Source organism: Rana temporaria, unplaced genomic scaffold (genome assembly GCF_905171775.1).
Source record: "Rana temporaria unplaced genomic scaffold, aRanTem1.1, whole genome shotgun sequence".
NCBI lineage: Eukaryota > Metazoa > Chordata > Amphibia > Anura > Ranidae > Rana > Rana temporaria.
In genome coordinates, this window is record NW_024404573.1 from 1 (window position 1) to 20662 (window position 20662).

The 20662-nt window shown below is 51.1% G+C and overlaps 1 protein-coding gene across 1 annotated transcript in view; it reads right to left on the bottom strand.

Moving 5' to 3' along the window:
* Nucleotides 1-49: 49 nt before the first annotated feature.
* The window catches only part of LOC120922635 (mucin-2-like), a gene marked incomplete at both ends in the record, with an annotated part of 73842 nt that continues 53229 nt past the window's right edge, over nucleotides 50-20662 (bottom strand). The window contains 4 exons of the mRNA XM_040334723.1: nucleotides 50-257; nucleotides 2206-2295; nucleotides 2442-2587; nucleotides 16847-17015. Of these exons, the coding sequence (XP_040190657.1) occupies nucleotides 50-257; nucleotides 2206-2295; nucleotides 2442-2587; nucleotides 16847-17015 (613 nt within the window). The remainder of the gene's footprint in view (nucleotides 258-2205; nucleotides 2296-2441; nucleotides 2588-16846; nucleotides 17016-20662) is intronic.

Here is a 20662-nt window from a genome sequence, read left to right on the forward strand (position 1 = left end):
GGAGGGGGGAGGGCGGAGGATGGAGGGGGAAGGGGGGAGGGTGGAGGGCGGAGGGGGAAGGGGGATCGCTCACCGCACAGCCCCATGGACGGAGGTTTGGTGGTGGAGTTGGACTCGATGATCATCAGGCCGCTGCTATGGAACCAGTGGATCCGGACTCCGGATGGCGTTTCTATGGAATACATGTTTCCCGTGTCCACAATTCTGTATCCGTATTTCCTGACCATCGGCCACGCCCTTCTGGAGTTTACTGACACCTACCAAAGAAAGTCACCGATATTCTACATTCATATAGTGCCGACATATACCACAGCGCTGTACAGAGATCACTGATCCAATCACATCAGTCTCTGTACAGAGGAGCTTACACTCTAATGTCCCCTCCCCCCCACATCACATCAGTCTCTGTACAGAGGAGCTTACACTCTAATGTCCCCTCCCCCCCACATCACATCAGTCTCTGTACAGAGGAGCTTACACTCTAATGTCCTCTCCCCCCACATCACATCAGTCTCTGTACAGAGGAGCTTACACTCTAATGTCCCCTCCCCCCCACACATCACATCAGTCTCTGTACAGAGGAGCTTACACTCTAATGTCCCCTCCCCCCACATCACATCAGTCTCTGTACAGAGGAGCTTACACTCTAATGTCCCCCTCCCCCCACAGTCACATCAGTCTCTGTACAGAGGAGCTTACACTCTAATGTCCCCTCCCCCCACATCACATCAGTCTCTGTACAGAGGAGCTTACACTCTAATGTCCCCTCCCCCCACATCACATCAGTCTCTGTACAGAGGAGCTTACACTCTAATGTCCCCTCCCCCACAGTCACATCCGTCTCTGTACAGAGGAGCTTACACTCTAATGTCCCCTCCCCCCCCACATCACATCAGTCTCTGTACAGAGGAGCTTACACTCTAATGTCCCCTCCCCCCCCCACAGTCACATCAGTCTCTGTACAGAGGAGCTTACACTCTAATGTCCCCTCCCCCCCCACACATCACATCAGTCTCTGTACAGAGGAGCTTACACTCTAATGTCCCCTCCCCCCCACAGTCACATCAGTCTCTGTACAGAGGAGCTTACACTCTAATGTCCCCTCCCCCCCACAGTCACATCAGTCTCTGTACAGAGGAGCTTACACTCTAATGTCCCCTCCCCCCCCACAGTCACATCAGTCTCTGTACAGAGGAGCTTACACTCTAATGTCCCCTCCCCCCCACACATCACATCAGTCTCTGTACAGAGGAGCTTACACTCTAATGTCCCCTCCCCCCACAGTCATATCAGTCTCTGTACAGAGGAGCTTACACTCTAATGTCCCCTCCCCCCCACAGTCACATCAGTCTCTGTACAGAGGAGCTTACACTCTAATGTCCCCTCCCCCCACACATCACATCAGTCTCTGTACAGAGGAGCTTACACTCTAATTCCCTGACTATTATAGGTGGGAGGATTATAGATCTGTGGAGTGAATCCCCTTTCTGATAATATTCTGTTGGCATTTTGCTCGGCTTCGCTTTGCATCATCAGCTAAACACGGAGATCGATCGATTGATCCCGTCCTCCAGATCATTTATGAATAAATTACACAGAACTGGTCCCAGGACAGATCCTTGGGGGACCCCACTACCCACCCCCGACCATTCTGAGTGCCCCCCATTTATCACCACCCTCTGTACTCGCCCCTGTAGTCAGTTTTCTATCCAGGAACTCTGATATCTCTGACTCTTCTTATTGCATTCCTTGTAGTGTTGGGATGCTGACAATCACCCCTCATATATATTTTCATGTTGAAGTGTAACCTTCGTTCTTTTAGTTTTGTTGCCACATGGAATACATTGGAGAATTCCACTATTCAATGTTTTCCTTAGCACGCCCCCCCCCCCCCCCCATTGTTTTATATCTTCCGGTATGAAGCTCAGATCAGGAAGACGGTCTCTTGGGAAAGACGTGATCTGGCCCCGCCCTCCTGCCTTCTTCTCTCATGATTTACGTGGAATGTGATTGGTCTCCGTTTCCCTCATTTACACGTCTCCAATCAGATCCACAATTGCTCCTCCCCTCTCTCTCATTGCTGGGTTCTAGAAGAAGACAAGGATTGGACGTCTCCATTGGTCTGTCAGACTCTGATTGGTCCATTAGTCCTCCTCTTACAAATGACAGTTACTGACTGCCAACTGCCACCATCTGGTCACTTACCTTCCTGCTGAGGCGATCGATGATGATCTGGTTGGACAGGTAAGTTAATTCCAACATGGATGAACACAGAGTGACGTTCCTCCCCTCCCCCTGTACGGGACACATAATAAGACAATTAGGGGGTGTGGCCTGATCTCTGCCGGAGGATGAAGGGATCCAGAGTTACTCCTCCTCCCTCAATCCTCATTGTTATCCACATCCCACCACCACCCATCACCAAACATGGCTCCTCTCACCTGAGGCCGGGCGCCACACCTGGACACCTGGACTGTGATGGATTCCTCTTCAGTCAGGAGAACGATGTACGAGGCTTCTTTATACAGAGCCAAATATCGTCCATCGAAGGTGACGAAACTGAGGTCTGAGAAGACCGAGCAACGGCCTGGAAGGAAGAATCATGTGTCATGTGACTACAAGAGGATGACATCATAGTACAGCACAGAGAAGATGACATCAGAGGACGGCACAGAGAAGATGACATCACAGGACAGCACAGAGAAGATGACATCACAGGACAGCACAGAGAAGATGACATCAGAGGACAGCACAGAGAAGATGACATCAGAGGACAGCACAGAGAAGATGACTTTAGAGGACAGCACAGAGAAGATGACATCAGAGGACAGCACAGAGAAGATGACATCAGAGGACGGCACAGAGAAGATGACATCAGAGGACAGCACAGAGAAGATGACATCAGAGGACGGCACAGAGAAGATGACATCAGAGGACAGCACAGAGAAGATGACATCAGAGGACGGCACAGAGAAGATGACTTTAGAGGACAGCACAGAGAAGATGACATCAGAGGACAGCACAGAGAAGATGACATCAGAGGACAGCACAGAGAAGATGACATCACAGGACAGCACAGAGAAGATGACATCAGAGGACAGCACAGAGAAGATGACATCAGAGGACAGCACAGAGAAGATGACATCAGAGGACGGCACAGAGAAGATGACATCACAGGACAGCACAGAGAAGATGACATCACAGGACAGCACAGAGAAGATGACATCAGAGGACGGCACAGAGAAGATGACATCACAGGACAGCACAGAGAAGATGACATCACAGGACAGCACAGAGAAGATGACATCAGAGGACAGCACAGAGAAGATGACATCAGAGGACAGCACAGAGAAGATGACATCAGAGGACAGCACAGAGAAGATGACATCAGAGGACAGCACAGAGAAGATGACATCAGAGGACGGCACAGAGAAGATGACATCAGAGGACAGCACAGAGAAGATGACATCAGAGGACGGCACAGAGAAGATGACATCAGAGGACTGTCATGTTACATGATATTATTTTATTATGTACTGTCTCTTTAATTCCTATCTAGTTTGACTCTTGTGGCATTCCTTAGTTTGCATGCTGCTCAGTCTCTCCTCCCCCTCTTTTCTGTATCAGTCATTTTAATGCTGTAATTCATGTGACCTGTGTGTTTCTTATACCTGCATGGAAGAATCGTTCTTTTACCTGTTGTAACTTGCATTCTACGGATCATACGACGAATAAACATCGCCAGATCTTCTTTCATGTGAGTTGTGACTGAGTAAGCTATCTGGAAAGGTGATTTGGTATGGATAATCTCTTCAGGGCAATGAGCGCCATGTGCACAGAGATAACTGCGTCACAGGACAGATCATAGTGAAGTGTAACTGTGTGTATTGCATGAGAATTCTGCATACAACCCCAGCACAGCTTGTTACAGCTCCTCACAGTATACAGACACTCTTCACTGCTACAGCCAAGCCTGTGTACTGCAGGCCATCATGAGTGGAAAGGGCTCAGTGTGTGATGAAACACCACAGCATGCTTCACACAGAGAAAGCCAGGATAAGGACCCAGAGTCCACTGCATCGACCAAACGCTCTGTCAAACCCACTTGGAAGGTTAAAGAGAACTATGAATACATGAGAACTGAACTAGCAACCAGTTTGAAGCAGATTTGGGATAAAATCCTCACCCACATTGATGTGATTTCATGTCCCAGCCATGAGGTACTGCAACTAGAGGGCGCCATAAAGCATCTCTCTGCTTCATACGAACTGTACCAGACTACAAGCAAGAAATATAAAACTATTCTGCAAAGCATCAACACTGAGGAGTCCTTAGAGCAACTTAACAATGCCCAGCTTCTTAATGAGGAAAGAGAAAGCTTTATCCAGCGAACTAAAGCAAAGGCAGAAGCAAAATTAATGCTGCCACGGGACACTGTATCTCACAAATCTGTATCCACCAGACGTTCTAAAGGTTCCTCTAGATCCCGAAGTTCAAGGCACTCAACGCTTAGTGAACAGCTAATAAATGCCCGCGCCGAAGCAGAGGCTATCAAAGTACGGGCCGCGTATGCAAAAAAGAGAGCAGACATGGAGGCCGAGGTTGCAGTAATGGAAACCGAGGCAGCGCATCAAAAGGCAGTAATGGAAGCTCAAACGGCACGTCAAAGGGCAGCAATTGAAGCTTTAAAGGAACAGAGCAACTACGAGGCAGCTGCAGCAAAACTAAAGGTTTTGGAACAAGCTATCGGTGCAGATGAAAACGCTAGCGAAAGGGTCAGCGTCGAGGCAGATGTAGAAGATCCTTTTGAACGCACTAAGAACTATGTTCTAAACCACAGCAGTGAACACTCAATTACCTCCACGTTTCACGGCAACGCAAGGACTTCACCACATCATCAGGTAAAAGCTGTTCCAGCCACTTCCTACATGCAAACCCACCCCAGTGCAGCTCCCGACTGTCATGCTGATCCCGCATATGTCACAAAACGGCACACAAATCCGCAAGCAAGTCGCCAGCCTCCTGCTAACAGTACTGTTCCAGACCTTCACCCAACAATTCAGCTGAATGCCCTTGCTGCACCATATCTTCCCACGTCTCTTTGCAACGATACCATAAACAATGCAATCCACAACAATCAACCAGCAACCTCCTATGTAAAGTCAGAGGCAACCGATACAACAGAGGTAGTAAAGTACTTACTTCGACATGAGCTCGCCAAGTCAGGCCTAGTAAACTACGACGACCATCCTGAAAATTATAGAAGCTGGAAAGCCGCTTTCAAAACTACATTAGGCGGTATCGGTTTTACTGCCGATCGTGAGCTGGATCTGCTGATCGGGTTGCTTGGCCCACAGTCTACAGAACGTGTCAAGAGCCTCAGGTCAGTTTACATCGACAATCCAACTGCAGGTCTCACCGCAGCATGGGAGCGTCTAGAACAGACTTACGGTAGTCCTGAAGCCATAGAGAATGCATTGCTCAAACGATTGGAAAATTTCCCAAGGATATCTGGTAAGGACAATATAGAGTTCCAGAGACTCAGCGACCTTCTTCTCGAAGTCCAGCTTGCCAAAACTGACCCTAAGCTACCTGGCCTCAGTTACCTGGACACTGCTCGAGGAGTTAACCCTATCGTTTGCAAGCTTCCGCATGGCCTACAAGAAAAGTGGATCCAAGTTGGGTCATCATACAAACGGGGAAAACAAGGTTTCCTTTCCCCCGTTCTCCTACTTCTGCAATTTCGTCAGGAACATTGCTGACACCAAGAACGATCCTAGTTTTGCATTCAGCGAGTTCAATACTCCCTCACCTAAAGGTGACAACCTACATACTAGCTACAGGAACCGCAGAGGTCCCGTGTCTGTTAGGAAGACAGACATTATTCCCACTCCCGCCCCAAACAAGAGCGGCAAGATCGAAAACCCAAACCGATTATGTCCCATCCACAAGAAGCCTCATCCCCTCAAAAAATGTATCGGTTTCAGAAAGAAGCCCCTACACGAACGAAAGGAACTCCTAAAGACTTTTGGGGTATGTTATAGATGCTGTGCTTCCACCGATCACTTTGCCAAGGAATGTAAAACTCCTATCAAGTGCATAGAGTGCGGTTCCGAGGACCATGTGCAAGCACTCCATCCCCTTGAGTCCAATCCTTCACAACATGCAGACCTTCCTCCTGGGCAGAACCACAGCGGGAAGAGTACAGATCACGTACCTAATTCCACCATGGTATTTTCTTCGTGCACTGAAGTCTGTGGGGAAGACCACTGTGACAAATCTTGCGCTAAAATATGCCTAGTGAATATTCATCACAAGGATCAGCCAGAAAAGACTTTAAGGGTGTATGCTATCTTAGACGATCAAAGCAATCGATCGCTTGCACGATCCGAACTGTTCGATCTATTTTGCACAAAAGGAGAGGTTCACCCTTACACCTTAGGCACTAGTAGTGGAACTACAGAGGTTTTTGGAAGAAGGGCTCATGGATTTATTGTGTCCTCCCTAGAAAATAACCTACAATTACCCTTACCTACACTTGTAGAGTGTAACCAGATACCAGCCAACAAAGAAGAAATACCTACACCAGAAGTTGCCTTCTACCACCCTCATCTAAGGTCAATAGCCAGTGAAATCCCACCACTTGACAAAGATGCTAAAATCCTTCTTCTGCTGGGAAGAGATATTCTAAGGATCCACAAGGTACACAGGCAGGTCAGCGGACCTCCAGAGGCCCCATTCGCCCAGTACCTGGACTTAGGCTGGGTCATCATAGGCAACGTCTGTATAGGCAAAATGAAAAGGCCTACTAACATTTCTTCATTCAAGACAAATGTATTGCCAAATGGCCGTAATACTCACTTTGAGCCATGCCCACATCACTACTGGGTAAAGGAGAAGGTAACTAGCTGCAAGTTGCAACATTGCAACACAAACCTTTCCCGCACCTACTATGACAGCTTTGGTTCTACAGTTTTCAATGTAAGCAGTGAAGACGACAAGTTGGCTCCTTCGGCAGAAGACAAAGAATTCCTTAAGTAATGGACAATGAGTTCTTTCAGGAAGATTCCAATAGTTGGGTAGCACCCCTACCCTTTCGCCTCCCGAGAGAGAAGCTACCAAACAATCTACATCAAGCAGTCAAAAGATTCTCCTCCTTAAAGCGTACCTTAAGCAGGAAGCCAGAGATGGAAAGACATTTTGTGGACTTCATACAGAATATCTTTGACAGGGGTCATGCCGAACCCGCACCCCCATTGAAAGAAGGAGAAGAATGCTGGTACCTCCCTTCCTTCGGTGTGTATCACCCACGAAAGCCAGACCAAATCAGAGTTGTCTTTGACTCCAGTGCCCAACATGAAGGCTTCTCACTTAACGACATGCTCCTCACAGGGCCCAACTTGAACAACAACCTCATTGGAGTCCTAATTCGCTTTCGTCAAGAACCTGTAGCGGTGATGGCCGACATTCAACAAATGTTCCACTGCTTCATCGTCAAGGAAGATAACAGGAATTACCTCAGGTTTCTATGGCACAAGGACAACGACACCAACAAAGAGGTAATTTATTACCGAATGAGGGTGCATGTCTTTGGGAACAGCCCTTCCCCAGCTGTAGCAATCTATGGACTAAAAAAGACAGCTCAGCTTGGAGAAGCTGAGTATGGATCCGATGCTCGTCAATTTGTTGAAAGGAACTTTTACGTAGACGACGGGCTCAAATCCTTTCCTACTGCTAAAGAAGCAATTAATCTTCTTACCAGAACAAAGGAGATGCTAGCTGTAGCAAATTTGAGACTTCACAAAATTATATCTAACAGCCAAGAGCTAATGAATGCATTTCACCCTGAGGACTATGCTGCCAGTGTGAAAGACCTTGACCTTGGGTCAGACACACCCCCTATACAGAGAAGTCTAGGTCTGCTGTGGAACATCAAGGCAGACACATTCACCTTCCAGGTGTCAACCTGTGACAAACCCTTCACCAAGAGAGGAGTCTTGTCCATAGTGAACAGCATCTACGACCCACTGGGATTTATAGCCCCAGTCACCATCCAAGGTAAGATGTTATTAAGACAGCTTACTACTGATAACATAGATTGGGACACTCCGTTACCTATTGAGAAACAACAAAGATGGGAGAAATGGAGAGGTTCTCTGAAGACATTAGAACAGCTCCAAATTCCACGTTGCTATGCCCCAGTCTCCATCTCAGCCGCTGTCCAGAGGGAAATCCATATTTTCTCAGATGCATCAGTTGAAGCTATAGCTGCAGTGGCCTATTTGAAGACCTCAGGAGTTAATGGAGACATACACTGCAACTTTGTTCTAGGCAAGACAAAGCTAACACCAAAACCCGCACATACCATACCCAGACTTGAGCTTTGTGCAGCTGTGCTAGCAGTGGAAATAGCTGAAGTCATAAAGAGTGAAATGGACATCAACATTGATTCCTTCATATTTTACACAGACAGCAAGATAGTGCTTGGTTACATTTACAACCAAACTAAACAATTTTACGTGTACGTCAGCAATAGAGTAGAACGTATCAGAAGGTTCTCCTTGCCAAAGCAATGGCACCATATTCCCACTGACCTTAATCCTGCCGATTGTGGGACAAGAGCTATATCTCCAGTAGCTCTCCTCGACTGCTTGTGGCTGTCGCCTCCAAGATTTCTTTCTGAAAACTCCTACTCAATTTCCACGGACACTACCTATGAACTGGTACATCCTGACGATGATAAAGAAATCAGGTCTATGTACACCACACTGTGTACCTCTGCGAGTTCAGAACAAAAACTAAAGTCGCATCGTTTTGAACGTTTCTCAACCTGGTCATCAGCTGTTAGGGCTGTTGCTTATTTGATACACATTGCCCATTGTTTTAAAAGGAGGTTCTGCTCGGACTTTCTCACGACCAATCACGGAATTGGTGCTTCTTCTCCCAAGTGAGTGACTTAGGCAGGAGTACCGGCTATACCTGCTATGGCGGGGAGAATATCACTATCACTATTGACTGTGCTACTGTTGAAGTCCCACGATTACAAACGATAGACTGCAGGACTCAAGCCATCTGTTTTTTGGACGTCATGTTTCATTGTTCATTTACTGCATACCTTCTTGTGTTTGCGGGTATCTCGTATCTATGGTTTACACACCAGTTTTACCTTTAACGTTTCTTCCCCTACAGGTTCAAGTTGGACTTATCTTTATATATGTAATAGACTTTGAAATCTAAAGATTTCAGGCGGGGAGTGTCATGTTACATGATATTATTTTATTATGTACTGTCTCTTTAATTCCTATCTAGTTTGACTCTTGTGGCATTCCTTAGTTTGCATGCTGCTCAGTCTCCTCCCCCTCTTTTCTGTATCAGTCATTTTAATGCTGTAATTCATGTGACCTGTGTGTTTCTTATACCTGCATGGAAGAATCGTTCTTTTACCTGTTGTAACTTGCATTCTACGGATCATACGACGAATAAACATCGCCAGATCTTCTTTCATGTGAGTTGTGACTGAGTAAGCTATCTGGAAAGGTGATTTGGGATGAATAATCTCTTCAGGGCAATGAGCTCCATGTGCCACTGAAAACCACGTTCATAGCCTTAGCAGCTGATTCAGAATAAGGACAGCACAGAGAAGATGACTTTAGAGTTAGAGGACAGCACAGAGAAGATGACATCAGAGGACAGCACAGAGAAGACCCAATACAGGGGCCACCCCACCTCATCCAATACAGGACCCACCCCACCTCATTATCAGGAACCGTACTCACCGAGACCGAGATGCTGAGGACAGCACAGAGAAGATGACATCAGAGGACAGCACAGAGAAGATGACATCAGAGGACAGCACAGAGAAGATGACATCAGAGGACAGCACAGAGAAGATGACATCAGAGGACAGCACAGAGAAGATGACATCAGAGGACAGCACAGAGAAGATGACATCAGAGGACAGCACAGAGAAGATGACATCAGAGGACAGCACAGAGAAGACCCAATACAGGAACCACCCCACCTCATTATCAGGAACCGTACTCACCGAGACCGAGATGCTGAGGGCGGCTCACCCTTGCGACCCTGCGCAGTCCGCACTCTGGAGTTGAGACAGAGAAGGGAAGGCACAAGGAGGCACCGGTGCCGGAAGCAGGATAGTAGACTTGGTGCGTTGAAGGTAGCTGGGTAGACGTGGAAGAATTAAGACAACTGGAGATCAGGCAGCTACTGACAGGAGGTCCAGGGTATACAGGCAGGAGCCAAAGACAAGTCCGGGTCACAGGCCGAGGGTCAAGGGCTGGAGAAGGCAGAGAAAGTCAGTAGGTACAAGCCAAGGTCAAAGGGCAGGAGACAGCAGCAATCCAAGGTTCGTTAGCCAAAAGGTCAGAAGTTCCGGGTGAGAGGAGAGTGGTCAGGAAGTCCGGGTCAAAACAAGGAGATATGGTAACAGGAAAACTCACTAAAGCTGATGACAAACCAGCAACCTGTTCAGGGAAAGCTGCTGGTTTAAATAGTAGTGTCCGGCCTCTGATTGGCCCCAGGGCTGCCGCGTGCGCGCCCGTGTGCGCGTCCACGCACACAGCGCGCCGCTGTACCGCGCACAGGTATGCGCCGAAGCGCCATTCTACCGCGCATGTGCGGGAATCTGTCAGAGGTGGAACTAGTACCCTGACAGTGCCCCCACCCCCAAGGGGCGGACTCCGGACGCCCAAACTGGTCATTAACTCCGGGTGTTCCAGGTGAAAGGCCCGAATCAGACAAGGGGCATGGAGATTCCGGGAAGGCTCCCAAGAGTTATCTTCAGGGGGATACCCCCTTCCACTTTATAAGGTATTGCAATTGCCTTCCTCTTTTCCTGCAGTTCAAGATAGCCTCCACCTCAAATTCTTTTTCCCCCTCAATCTCCACTGGTGGAGGTGGCAGTTCTTCTCTTCCGTTGAAGGGATCCGACACAACGGGTTTGAGCAAGGAGGCATGAAACACGGGGTGGACCCTGTAAGACTCGGGTAATGCCAGTTCAAAAGCCACAGGATTGATCTTCCGTCTGATCTCAAATGGGCCGATGAACCTTGGACCCAACTTCCGTGAGGGGACAGGTAATTTGAGGTTGGTGGCAGACAGCCAAACCTTCTCACCAACTTTGAAAGCTGGGCAATCCTTCCTCCCTTGGTCATAGAACCTCTTATAATCCTCCTGGGCTTGCTGCATAACCTCCTGTAACCTCAGAAAATTCTGCTGGATGAAGGTTGGATGCTCCTGGACAGCTGGGACAGGCGCTTCAGGGATGGAATCCGGGAGAAAGGAGGGATGGAAACCAAAGTTAGCCCAGAATGGAGTTTGGTTAGTGGTGGAATGTACAGAATTATTATAGGCGAACTCGGCCGATGATAGCAAGGAGGACCAATCATCTTGGGAGACTGAGCAAAAGCAACGTAAATATTGTTCCAGCGTTTGGTTGGTTCTTTCTGTCTGGCCATTACTTTGGGGATGATAGGCAGAGGAAAGACAGATTTTTACTTCCAGCGCTTTGCAGAGCTCCTTCCAAAATGTAGATGTAAATTGTGTACCCCTGTCGGATACAATGCTTTTGGGCACCCCATGAAGCCTGACAATCTCTTTAAAAAATTTTTTGGCTGTATCTGCAGCGGAGGGCGTATGTAGAAAATGCGCCATTTTGGACAGGCGGTCAACCACGACTAAGATCGTGGTAAATCCCGCTGATGGGGGCAGAGCGACAATGAATTCCATGGAGATTTCTGTCCAAGGGCGCTCCGGAATGGGTAGAGGTTTAAGCAGGCCCCAGGTCTTCGTGTTTGGTCCCTTATTCCGTTGGCAGCGAATACAGGAAGTGACGTAATTTTTACAGTCGGATCTCCATTTTGGCCACCAGAAAGAGCGGGAGATTAGCTCGGAGGTTTTACGTGTACCAAAATGGCCTGCCAATTTGCGATCATGGAAAGTGCTCAGAATCAACTGCCTTGCTTCCGCTGGCACAAAGATTTTTCCTCGAGACCACAGCAGGTCATCCCTTTTCTCCAAGGAGGTGATCTCATGGTCAGGGCACCGTCGACAAGCTGCTTTCAGAGAGGTCAGTAAGTCTGCTTGAGGAAGCAAAAATACATTTTGAGACGTTAGGATAGTGCTGGGTTCGGATGTGTTGGGTGTTTCAGGGAACATCCTGGAGAGGGCGTCAGCCTTTCCATTTTTTGAGCCGGGGCTGTAGGTAATATGGAAATTGATGCGAGTGAAGAAGAGAGCCCAGCGGGCCTGCCTGGGTCTTAGATGTTTTGCGGACCGTAAGTACTCCAGGTTCTTGTGGTCGGTGAAAATGATAATGGGATGAGCTGCTCCTTCCAACAGGTATCTCCATTCCTCTAATGCGAATTTTATGGCCAGTAATTCTCTATCCACAACATCATAATTATTCTCAGGAGGGCTTAGTTTCCGGGAAGCATAGGCTACTGGGTGAAGGAGTGATTTTAACCCCTGTCTTTGGGAAAGAATAGCGCCCGTAGCAGATTCCGAGGCATCAACTTCTAGGATAAAGGGCAGTGTTGGATCTGGGTAACATAGCATGGGTGCCGAGGAGAATGCTGCTTTAAGTTTGATAAAAGCCTCTTGCGGCCACTGAAAACGGTTCCCTTGACGGGTCAACTTGGTGATGGGAGAGACAATGGACGAGAAGCCGATGATGAATCGTCTATAAAAGTTGGCGAAGCCGATGAAGCGTTGCACTCCTTTCTTACCCATCGGAGCTGGCCACTCTTGGATTGCTCTGACCTTCTGGGGGTCCATGGCTACCCCATTTACGGAAATAATGAACCCCAGGAACTGTACCGATGTCTTTTCAAATTTACACTTCTCTGCCTTGAGATAAAGCTTGTGCTGTCTTAAGATAGTGAGAACCTTTCTGACGTGGTGCTGATGCAACTCCATTGTGACTGAAAAGATGAGTATGTCATCTAAGTACACTACCAGGAAGTCATCCAGATGTTGACGGAAAATATCATTGACTAGGTGCTGGAATGTGGCGGGAGCGTTACAGAGCCCAAAGGGCATGACCAAATATTCGAAGTGTCCGAATCTGGACCAAAAAGCTGTCTTCCACTCATCGCCTGCCCTTACTCGGACCAGGTTGTAGGCGCCCCGGAGGTCAAGCTTAGAGAAGACCTGGGCCGATCGGAATCGTTGGAACAGTTCGGGAATAAGAGGCAGCGGGTATCTGTTCTTGATAGTAATCTTGTTTAGGTCCCGATAATCGATGCAGGGTCTAAGGGATCCGTCCTTCTTCTCGACAAAGAAGATCCCCCGCCCCAGCTGGTGAAGAAGAAGGGCGGATGAACTTCTTCTTTTTCAAGTTTTCGTCAATATAGACCTTGAGGGCCTTCAACTCAGTCTCTGACAAGGGGAATATGCGCCCGAAAGGAACTTCCGACCCCGGTAGGAGGTTGATGGGGTAGTCATATGGCCGGTGTGGAGGGAGACAATCGGCCTGTGGTTTGTCGAAGACGTCCTTAAACTCCAGGTAGACTGAGGGGATGTGCTGAAGGTCTTCTGGTGGAGTGGTTAGCGTAGAACAGGTGGCAGTAGCTGGTGCGAGGCAGTGCTGAGAGAAGTAGGAGGAGGAGAAACTGACTTCTTTTTTGAGCCAGTCTATGCAGGGCAGATAGACTTGCAACCATGGGAGACCCAAGATAATGGGGAACATGGGGGATGGAATAAGGTCCAGCCGGAGAAATTCATGGTGTCCAGAGTCAGAGATTGCATGAATAGGAAGGGTTTCTTGAGTGACCAATCCCGAACGGGGTAGGGAGCCGTCAGCCAAGTGGACTTGAAGATGGAATTCCTTGATACGGCAGGGGATGCGCAGCTTCTGGGCCAAGGTAGAGTCCAGAAAGCAGCTGCAGGCTCCAGAGTCAATAATTGCCCGCAGGCGGGTTGCCCCTTCCGGGAGCTGTAGGGAAAGAAAGAGGACAACGTAAGTCTGTGGTAAACTGGTAACATGGTAGTTGAAAGCAGGTGGGGGCTTCGACTTACTGGGTCTCACCGGACAGGTGCGCAGGAAATGACCGGCCGCTCCGCAATAGAGGCAAAGATTGGCTTGACGTCTCTGGAGCTTTTCCTCCGGGGTAAGAGGGGCCCGGACTAGACCGAGCTGCATAGGCTCTGGGTCAGGTAGTGAGGTGGCAGGTGGAGATGAGAGAGGAGGAGGTGTTGAAGAAAATCTTGGCGGGGTCCAGCTGGGACGGTTGGCCTGGAACCGCTCTGAACGTCGTTCTCGAAGGCGCCTGTCAAGCTGGGTGGCAGCTAGGATCAACCCTTCCAGCGAGGCAGGGGTTTCTGACCTCGCAAGCTCGTCCTTTAGGGCTTCGGAGAGTCCTTGACGATATTGATATTTGAGGGCCACCTCATTCCAGCCTGTGTCAGCTGACCATTTTCTGAATTCAGCGGTGTAATCTTCCACCGGTCTTCTCCCCTGGCTTAGGTTGTGCAGGGTGACCTCTGCTGTAGCTGATCGCAGAGGATCGTCATACAATTTGGCCATATGAGTGAAAAAGGTGTCGATGGTGTCCAGTATTGGACTTCGTTGTTCCATCAGGGTGTGCGCCCATGCTTGGGGCTCATCTGAGAGGAGTGAAATAACGAATCCAACTTTTACGGCTTCTGAACTAAAAGTTCTGGGTTGCAGAGCCAGATATAGTGAACAGGCATTTTTGAAGGCCCGATACTTCTGGCGATCTCCTGCAAAACGCTCAGGCATGGGTACACGAGGTTCAGGGTTGGACACCACCATGGCTGGACTTGCGGGAGTCTGAGAGGCTGAAGGTCCGGAAGGTGAAACTACAGCTGCAGCGGAAGGTCCAGGCAAGCCAGCCAGTTGTTGAAGGCGGCCATCGATCTGGAGGTAGCCTTCCTGTAGTTTCTGTACTGCTTCTGTCAAAGCGGAGACTTGCTGGCACAGAGTCTCAAAAGGTGAGCGCGCCCTGTCGGCCTCAGACATCTGGCTGGTTTGTACTATCAGGAACCGTACTCACCGAGATGCTGAGGACAGCTCACCCTTGCAATCCTGCGCAGTCCGCTCTTTGGAGTTGACACAGATAAGGGAAGGCACAAGGAGGCACCGGTGCCGGAAGCAGGATAGTAGACTTGGTGCGTTGAAGGTAGCTGGGTAGACGTGGAAGACTTAAGACAACTGGAGATCAGGCAGCTACTGACAGGAGGTCCAGGGTATACAGGCAGGAGCCAAAGACAAGTCCAGGTCACAGGCCGAGGGTCAAGGGCTGGAGAAGGCAGAGAAAGTCAGTAGGTACAAGCCAAGGCCAAAGGGCAGGAGACAGCAGCAATCCAAGGTTCGTTAGCCAAAAGGTCAGAAGTTCCGGGTGAGAGGAGAGTGGTCAGGAAGTCCGGGTCAAAACATGGTAACAGGAAAACTCACTAAAGCTGATGACAAACCAGCAACCTGTTAAGGGAAAGCTGCTGGTTTAAATAGTAGTGTCCGGCCTCTGATTGGCCCAAGGGCTGCCGCGTGCGCGCCTGTGTGCACGTCCACGCACACAGCGCGCCGCTGTACCGCTCATGCGCGCGCAAATCGCGCACAGGTATGCGCCAAAGCGCCATTCTACCGCGCATGTGCGGGAATCTGTCAGAGGTGGAACTAGTACCCTGACACTCATCCAATACAGGGGCCACCCCACCTCACCCAATAAAGGGGCCACCCCACCTCATCCAATACAGGGGCCACCCCACCTCATCCAATACAGGGGCCACCCCACCTCACCCAATACAGGGGCCACCCTACCTCATCCAATACAGGGGCCACCCCACCTCATCCAATACAGGGGCCACCCCACCTTACCCAATAAAGGGGCCACCCCACCTCATCCAATACAGGGGCCACCCCACCTCATCCAATACAGGGACCACCCCACCTCATCCAATACAGGGGCCACCCCACCTCATCCAATACAGGGGCCACCCCGCCTCACCCAATACAGGGGCCACCCCACCTCATCCAATACAGGGGCCACCCCACCTCACCCAATACAGGGGCCACCCCGCCTCATCCAATACAGGGGCCACCCTGCCTCATCTACTACAAGAGAGACCCTATCTTACCCAATACAGGGGCCACCCCACCTCATCCAATACAGGGGCCACCCCGCCTCACCCAATACAAGGGCCACCCCGCCTCGTCCAATACAGGAGCCACCCCACCTCATCCAATGCAAGAGCCACCCCGCCTCGTCCAATACAGGGGCCACCCCGCCTCGTCCAATACAGGGGCCACCCCGCCTCACCCAATACAGGAGCCACCCCGCCTCACCCAATACAGGGACCACCCCGCCTCACCCAATATAGGAGCCACCCCGCCTCGTCCAATACAGGAGCCTCTCCACCTTACCCAATGCAAGAGCCGCCGCGCCTCATCCAATACAGGGACCACCCGCCTCATCCAATACAGGGGCCACCCCGCCTCACCCAATACAAGAGCCACCCTCCCTCACCCAATACAAGAGCCACCCCCCCTCACCCAATACAGGGGCCATCCCGCCTTATCCAATACAAGAGCCACCCCCCCTCACCCAATACAGGGGCCATCCCGCCTTATCCAATACAAGAGCCACCCCCCCTCACCCAATACAGGAGTCTCTCCACCTCATGCACTACAGGTTCCCTTCCAATTTTCCACCCTACTGCTCATTATACAGAAATATCACTGTTGCCCCATGCAGATATACAAACGTGAATAAGATTTGCTGAGTAGCCTTCCCGGCTTCATCTCCACTCATAATCCTGCCAACCAATCATTTCATAGCATGCTCCGCACTCACACCCTTATACTTACATGCGCACTCCCACTTTGGACAACAACGGTCTCCATTTATTTGGACTGCAAATCCCAGGAGGCCACAGCTGGGTTGGGTGACATTATAAGGACAATGCTGGGACTTATTGACCTGGATTAACTGTCCGTCCACACAGATGTGCTTGATGCATTCGTTCTCCGTGTACGGCTGTGAGAGAGGACAGAAGTGGCAATGGAGGTCTCCATAAGTGACAACCAAAATATACAGAATATAAATTGTACAAAACTATATTTTGTGGAGTGCAAATGACATCATCTGAAATGTAACATACAAAGTGGGTGTGTCCTAGGATGGATGGAGAAGACAAAGCCAGGGCGAGGCAGGAGAGGGGCTGGGGAAGCAGGTGGGGGTGGGTGGTACTCAAAGCTGGGAGGGCGGGGAGTCCAGGTGGGGGTGGGTGTAGGGTGACCACGTGTCCCGGATTGCCTGGGACAGTCCCACATTTTGCAGGTCTGTCCCGGGCACCTTCATTGCAGGACAATACAGTGTCCCGGAATGAAATGGACACAGCCACCCCCCCCCCCCCCCCTCGGGCCAATCTGATGCCCCCAAAAAAGGAGCCTCATCGCCGCTTTACTCACTGACAGTACTTGCTTGTGAAGAAAATAGACTTCATTCTGTATTTTCTCATAGGTTCGGTTTTCTTTTAAGAACCCCCCGACCGATCCGGGTGAAATTTGGATATGTTGGTCCCCCAGACCGGGGCTATCAGGGGGTATGTAATGTCGGGGATACCCTGTGTGGAAAGGGGTGTTCCAGGTTTTGGGAAAATTGGGGTGCTCTCTGCCTGGAGATAATCGGTTTATTCCTTAAATGATCTCAATATCTCCCAGGCAGAGAGAGGGCTTGCTTGCTGTGGTAATGTCGTCTGCTACTGTCATGTAAATTAACCTTATGCTGGCCATACACTCCACGAAAAATCGTCCGAACGAACTTTTGAAAAACGAACGTTCGGTGGTGAGTGCAAACGATAGTGCCATCATGTAATGACCGATAAAAAATGTTTTACATATACCTATTGCAGAAAGTTCGGACGGGAAACACATTAAGCTACCGATTTATCGTTCGTTCGGCAGAAAATTTCCAAATGTGTCCTTCGTTTTTTCGGCTCAAAAACGTCCCAACGATTATCGATTTTGTGCCCATTAACTGGCCGAAAAACAAAAGAACTGTCTGAACGACCGAATTTCGGCCGAATTTTCGTGTAGTGTATGGCCAGCATTAGTCTGACTCTCAAGACACTGTATTGTGTGAATTTCTATTGATGATAAATGTGTATTGGAGGCTCGTTAGTACCCATTGTATGATGTTGTGGGTGGAGTGTGTCATTGTTATTTGATTTCTGCAAGTATTCTTTTTGGTGTATATAAGAGCCTGCCTTCTCAATAAAGATGTTCTATGCCTGGTACACTCTTTATGAAGTCTTTGCTCATGTTTGGGGGGAATATTCTAACCATTGGGAAGAATCATCCTGGAAACTGCATTCATCTCCCCTATCCCTCCACCCCCTATGGAAGCGATAATCACTTAAGCTTGGCGATTGAGGGATGGAAAGAAGGCCGCAGTACCATAACCAATGCAGGTCTTAACATTGCCCTGGCCAGGAATGCCTGGAGGAGCACAATCCTGCCCCCTCCTTGTGATTGGAGAAATCATGAATCCTGCTTCTTGTGTCCAATCACTGTGCTGTGATTCGTTACAGCACAAGCTGATTTTTGGGAGGGTGTCCCTGAATGGTAGTTTGGAAATGTTGTCACCCTAGGTGGGTGGTAGTCAAAACTGGGAGGGTGTGGAGTCCAGGTGGGGTGGGTGGTAGTCAAAGCTGGGAGGGCTGGGGAGTCCAGGTGGGGGTGGGTGGTAGTCAAAGCTGGGGGCGGGGAGTCCAGGTGGGTAGCTGGGGAAAGAGACAGGAAATAGAAGACTGAAAGTTGGAGAGAAAACACAGTGGAAGACGGCTGGAAAGGCACTAAGTTTCAGGAAGAGTAAGAAGCCTGGGGAAGGGGAGGGAAGGGAGGAGACTCAGAGGGTAAGAAGCCTGGGGGAGGGGAGGGAAAGGAGGAGACTCAGAGGGTAAGAAGCCTGAGAAGGGGAGGAGACTGAGAGGGCAGGAAGCCTGGGGGAGGGGAGGAGACTCAGAGAGCAGGAAGCCTGGGGGGGGGAGGAGATTCAGAGGGCAGGAAGCCTGGGGGAGGGAAGGGGAGGAGACTGAGAGGGCAGGAAGCCTGGGGGAGGGGAGGAGACTCAGAGAGCAGGAAGCCTGGGGGAGGAGGGGGGACTCAGAGGGCAGGAAGCCTAGGGGAGGGAAGGGGAGGAGACTGAGAGGGCAGGAAGCCTGGGGGAGGGGAGGAGACTCAGAGGGCAGGAAGCCTGGGGGAGGGGGAGGAGACTCAGAGGGCAGGAAGCCTGGGGGAGGGGAAGAGACTCAGAGGGCAGGAAGCCTGGGGGAGGGGAGGAGACTCAGAGAGCAGGAAGCCTGGGGGAGGAGGGGGGACTCAGAGGGCAGGAAGCCTGGGGGAGGGAAGGGGACTGAGAGGGCAGGAAGCCTGGGGGGGGAGGAGACTCAGAGGGCAGGAAGCCTGGGGGAGGGGGAGGAGACTCAGAGGGCAGGAAGCCTGGGGGAGGGGAAGAGACTCAGAGGGCAGGAAGCCTGGGGGAGGGGAGGAGACTCAGAGCAGGAAGCCTGGGGGAGGAGGGGGGACTCAGAGGGCAGGAAGCCTGGGGGAGGGAAGGGGACTGAGAGGGCAGGAAGCCTGGGGGAGGGGAGGAGACTCAGAGGGCAGGAAGCCTGGGGGAGGAGACTCAGAGGGCAGGAAGCCTGGGGGAGGGGAGGAGACTCAGAGGGCAGGAAGCCTGGGGGAGGGGGAGGAGACTGAGAGGGCAGGAAGCCTGGGGGAGGGGAGGAGATTTAGAGAGCAGGAAGCCTGGGGGAGGAGGGGGGACTCAGAGGGCAGGAAGCCTGGGGGAGGGAAGGGGACTGAGAGGGCAGGAAGCCTGGGGGAGGGGAAGAGACTCAGAGGGCAGGAAGCCTGGGGGAGGGGAGGAGACTCAGAGCAGGAAGCCTGGGGGAGGGGGGGGGACTCAGAGGGCAGGAAGCCTGGGGGAGGGAAGGGGACTGAGAGGGCAGGAAGCCTGGGGGAGGGGGAGGAGACTGAGAGGGCAGGAAGCCTGGGGGAAGGGGAGGAGACTGAGAGGGCAGGAAGCCTGGGGGAGGGGAAGAGACTCAGAGGGCAGGAAGCCTGGGGGAGGGGAGGAGACTCAGAGCAGGAAGCCTGGGGGAGGAGGGGGGACTCAGAGGGCAGGAAGCCTGGGGGAGGGAAGGGGACTGAGAGGGCAGGAAGCCTGGGGGAGGGGAGGAGACTCAGAGGGCAGGAAGCCTGGGGGAGGAGACTCAGAGGGCAGGAAGCCTGGGGGAGGGGAGGAGACTCAGAGGGCAGGAAGCCTGGGGGAGGGGGAGGAGACTGAGAGGGCAGGAAGCCTGGGGGAGGGGAGGAGATTTAGAGAGCAGGAAGCCTGGGGGAGGGGGGGGGACTCAGAGGGCAGGAAGCCTGGGGGAGGGAAGGGGACTGAGAGGGCAGGAAGCCTGGGGGAGGGGAAGAGACTCAGAGGGCAGGAAGCCTGGGGGAGGGGAGGAGACTCAGAGCAGGAAGCCTGGGGGAGGAGGGGGGACTCAGAGGGCAGGAAGCCTGGGGGAGGGAAGGGGACTGAGAGGGCAGGAAGCCTGGGGGGGGGGGAGGAGACTGAGAGGGCAGGAAGCCTGGGGGAGGGGGAGGAGACTGAGAGGGCAGGAAGCCGGG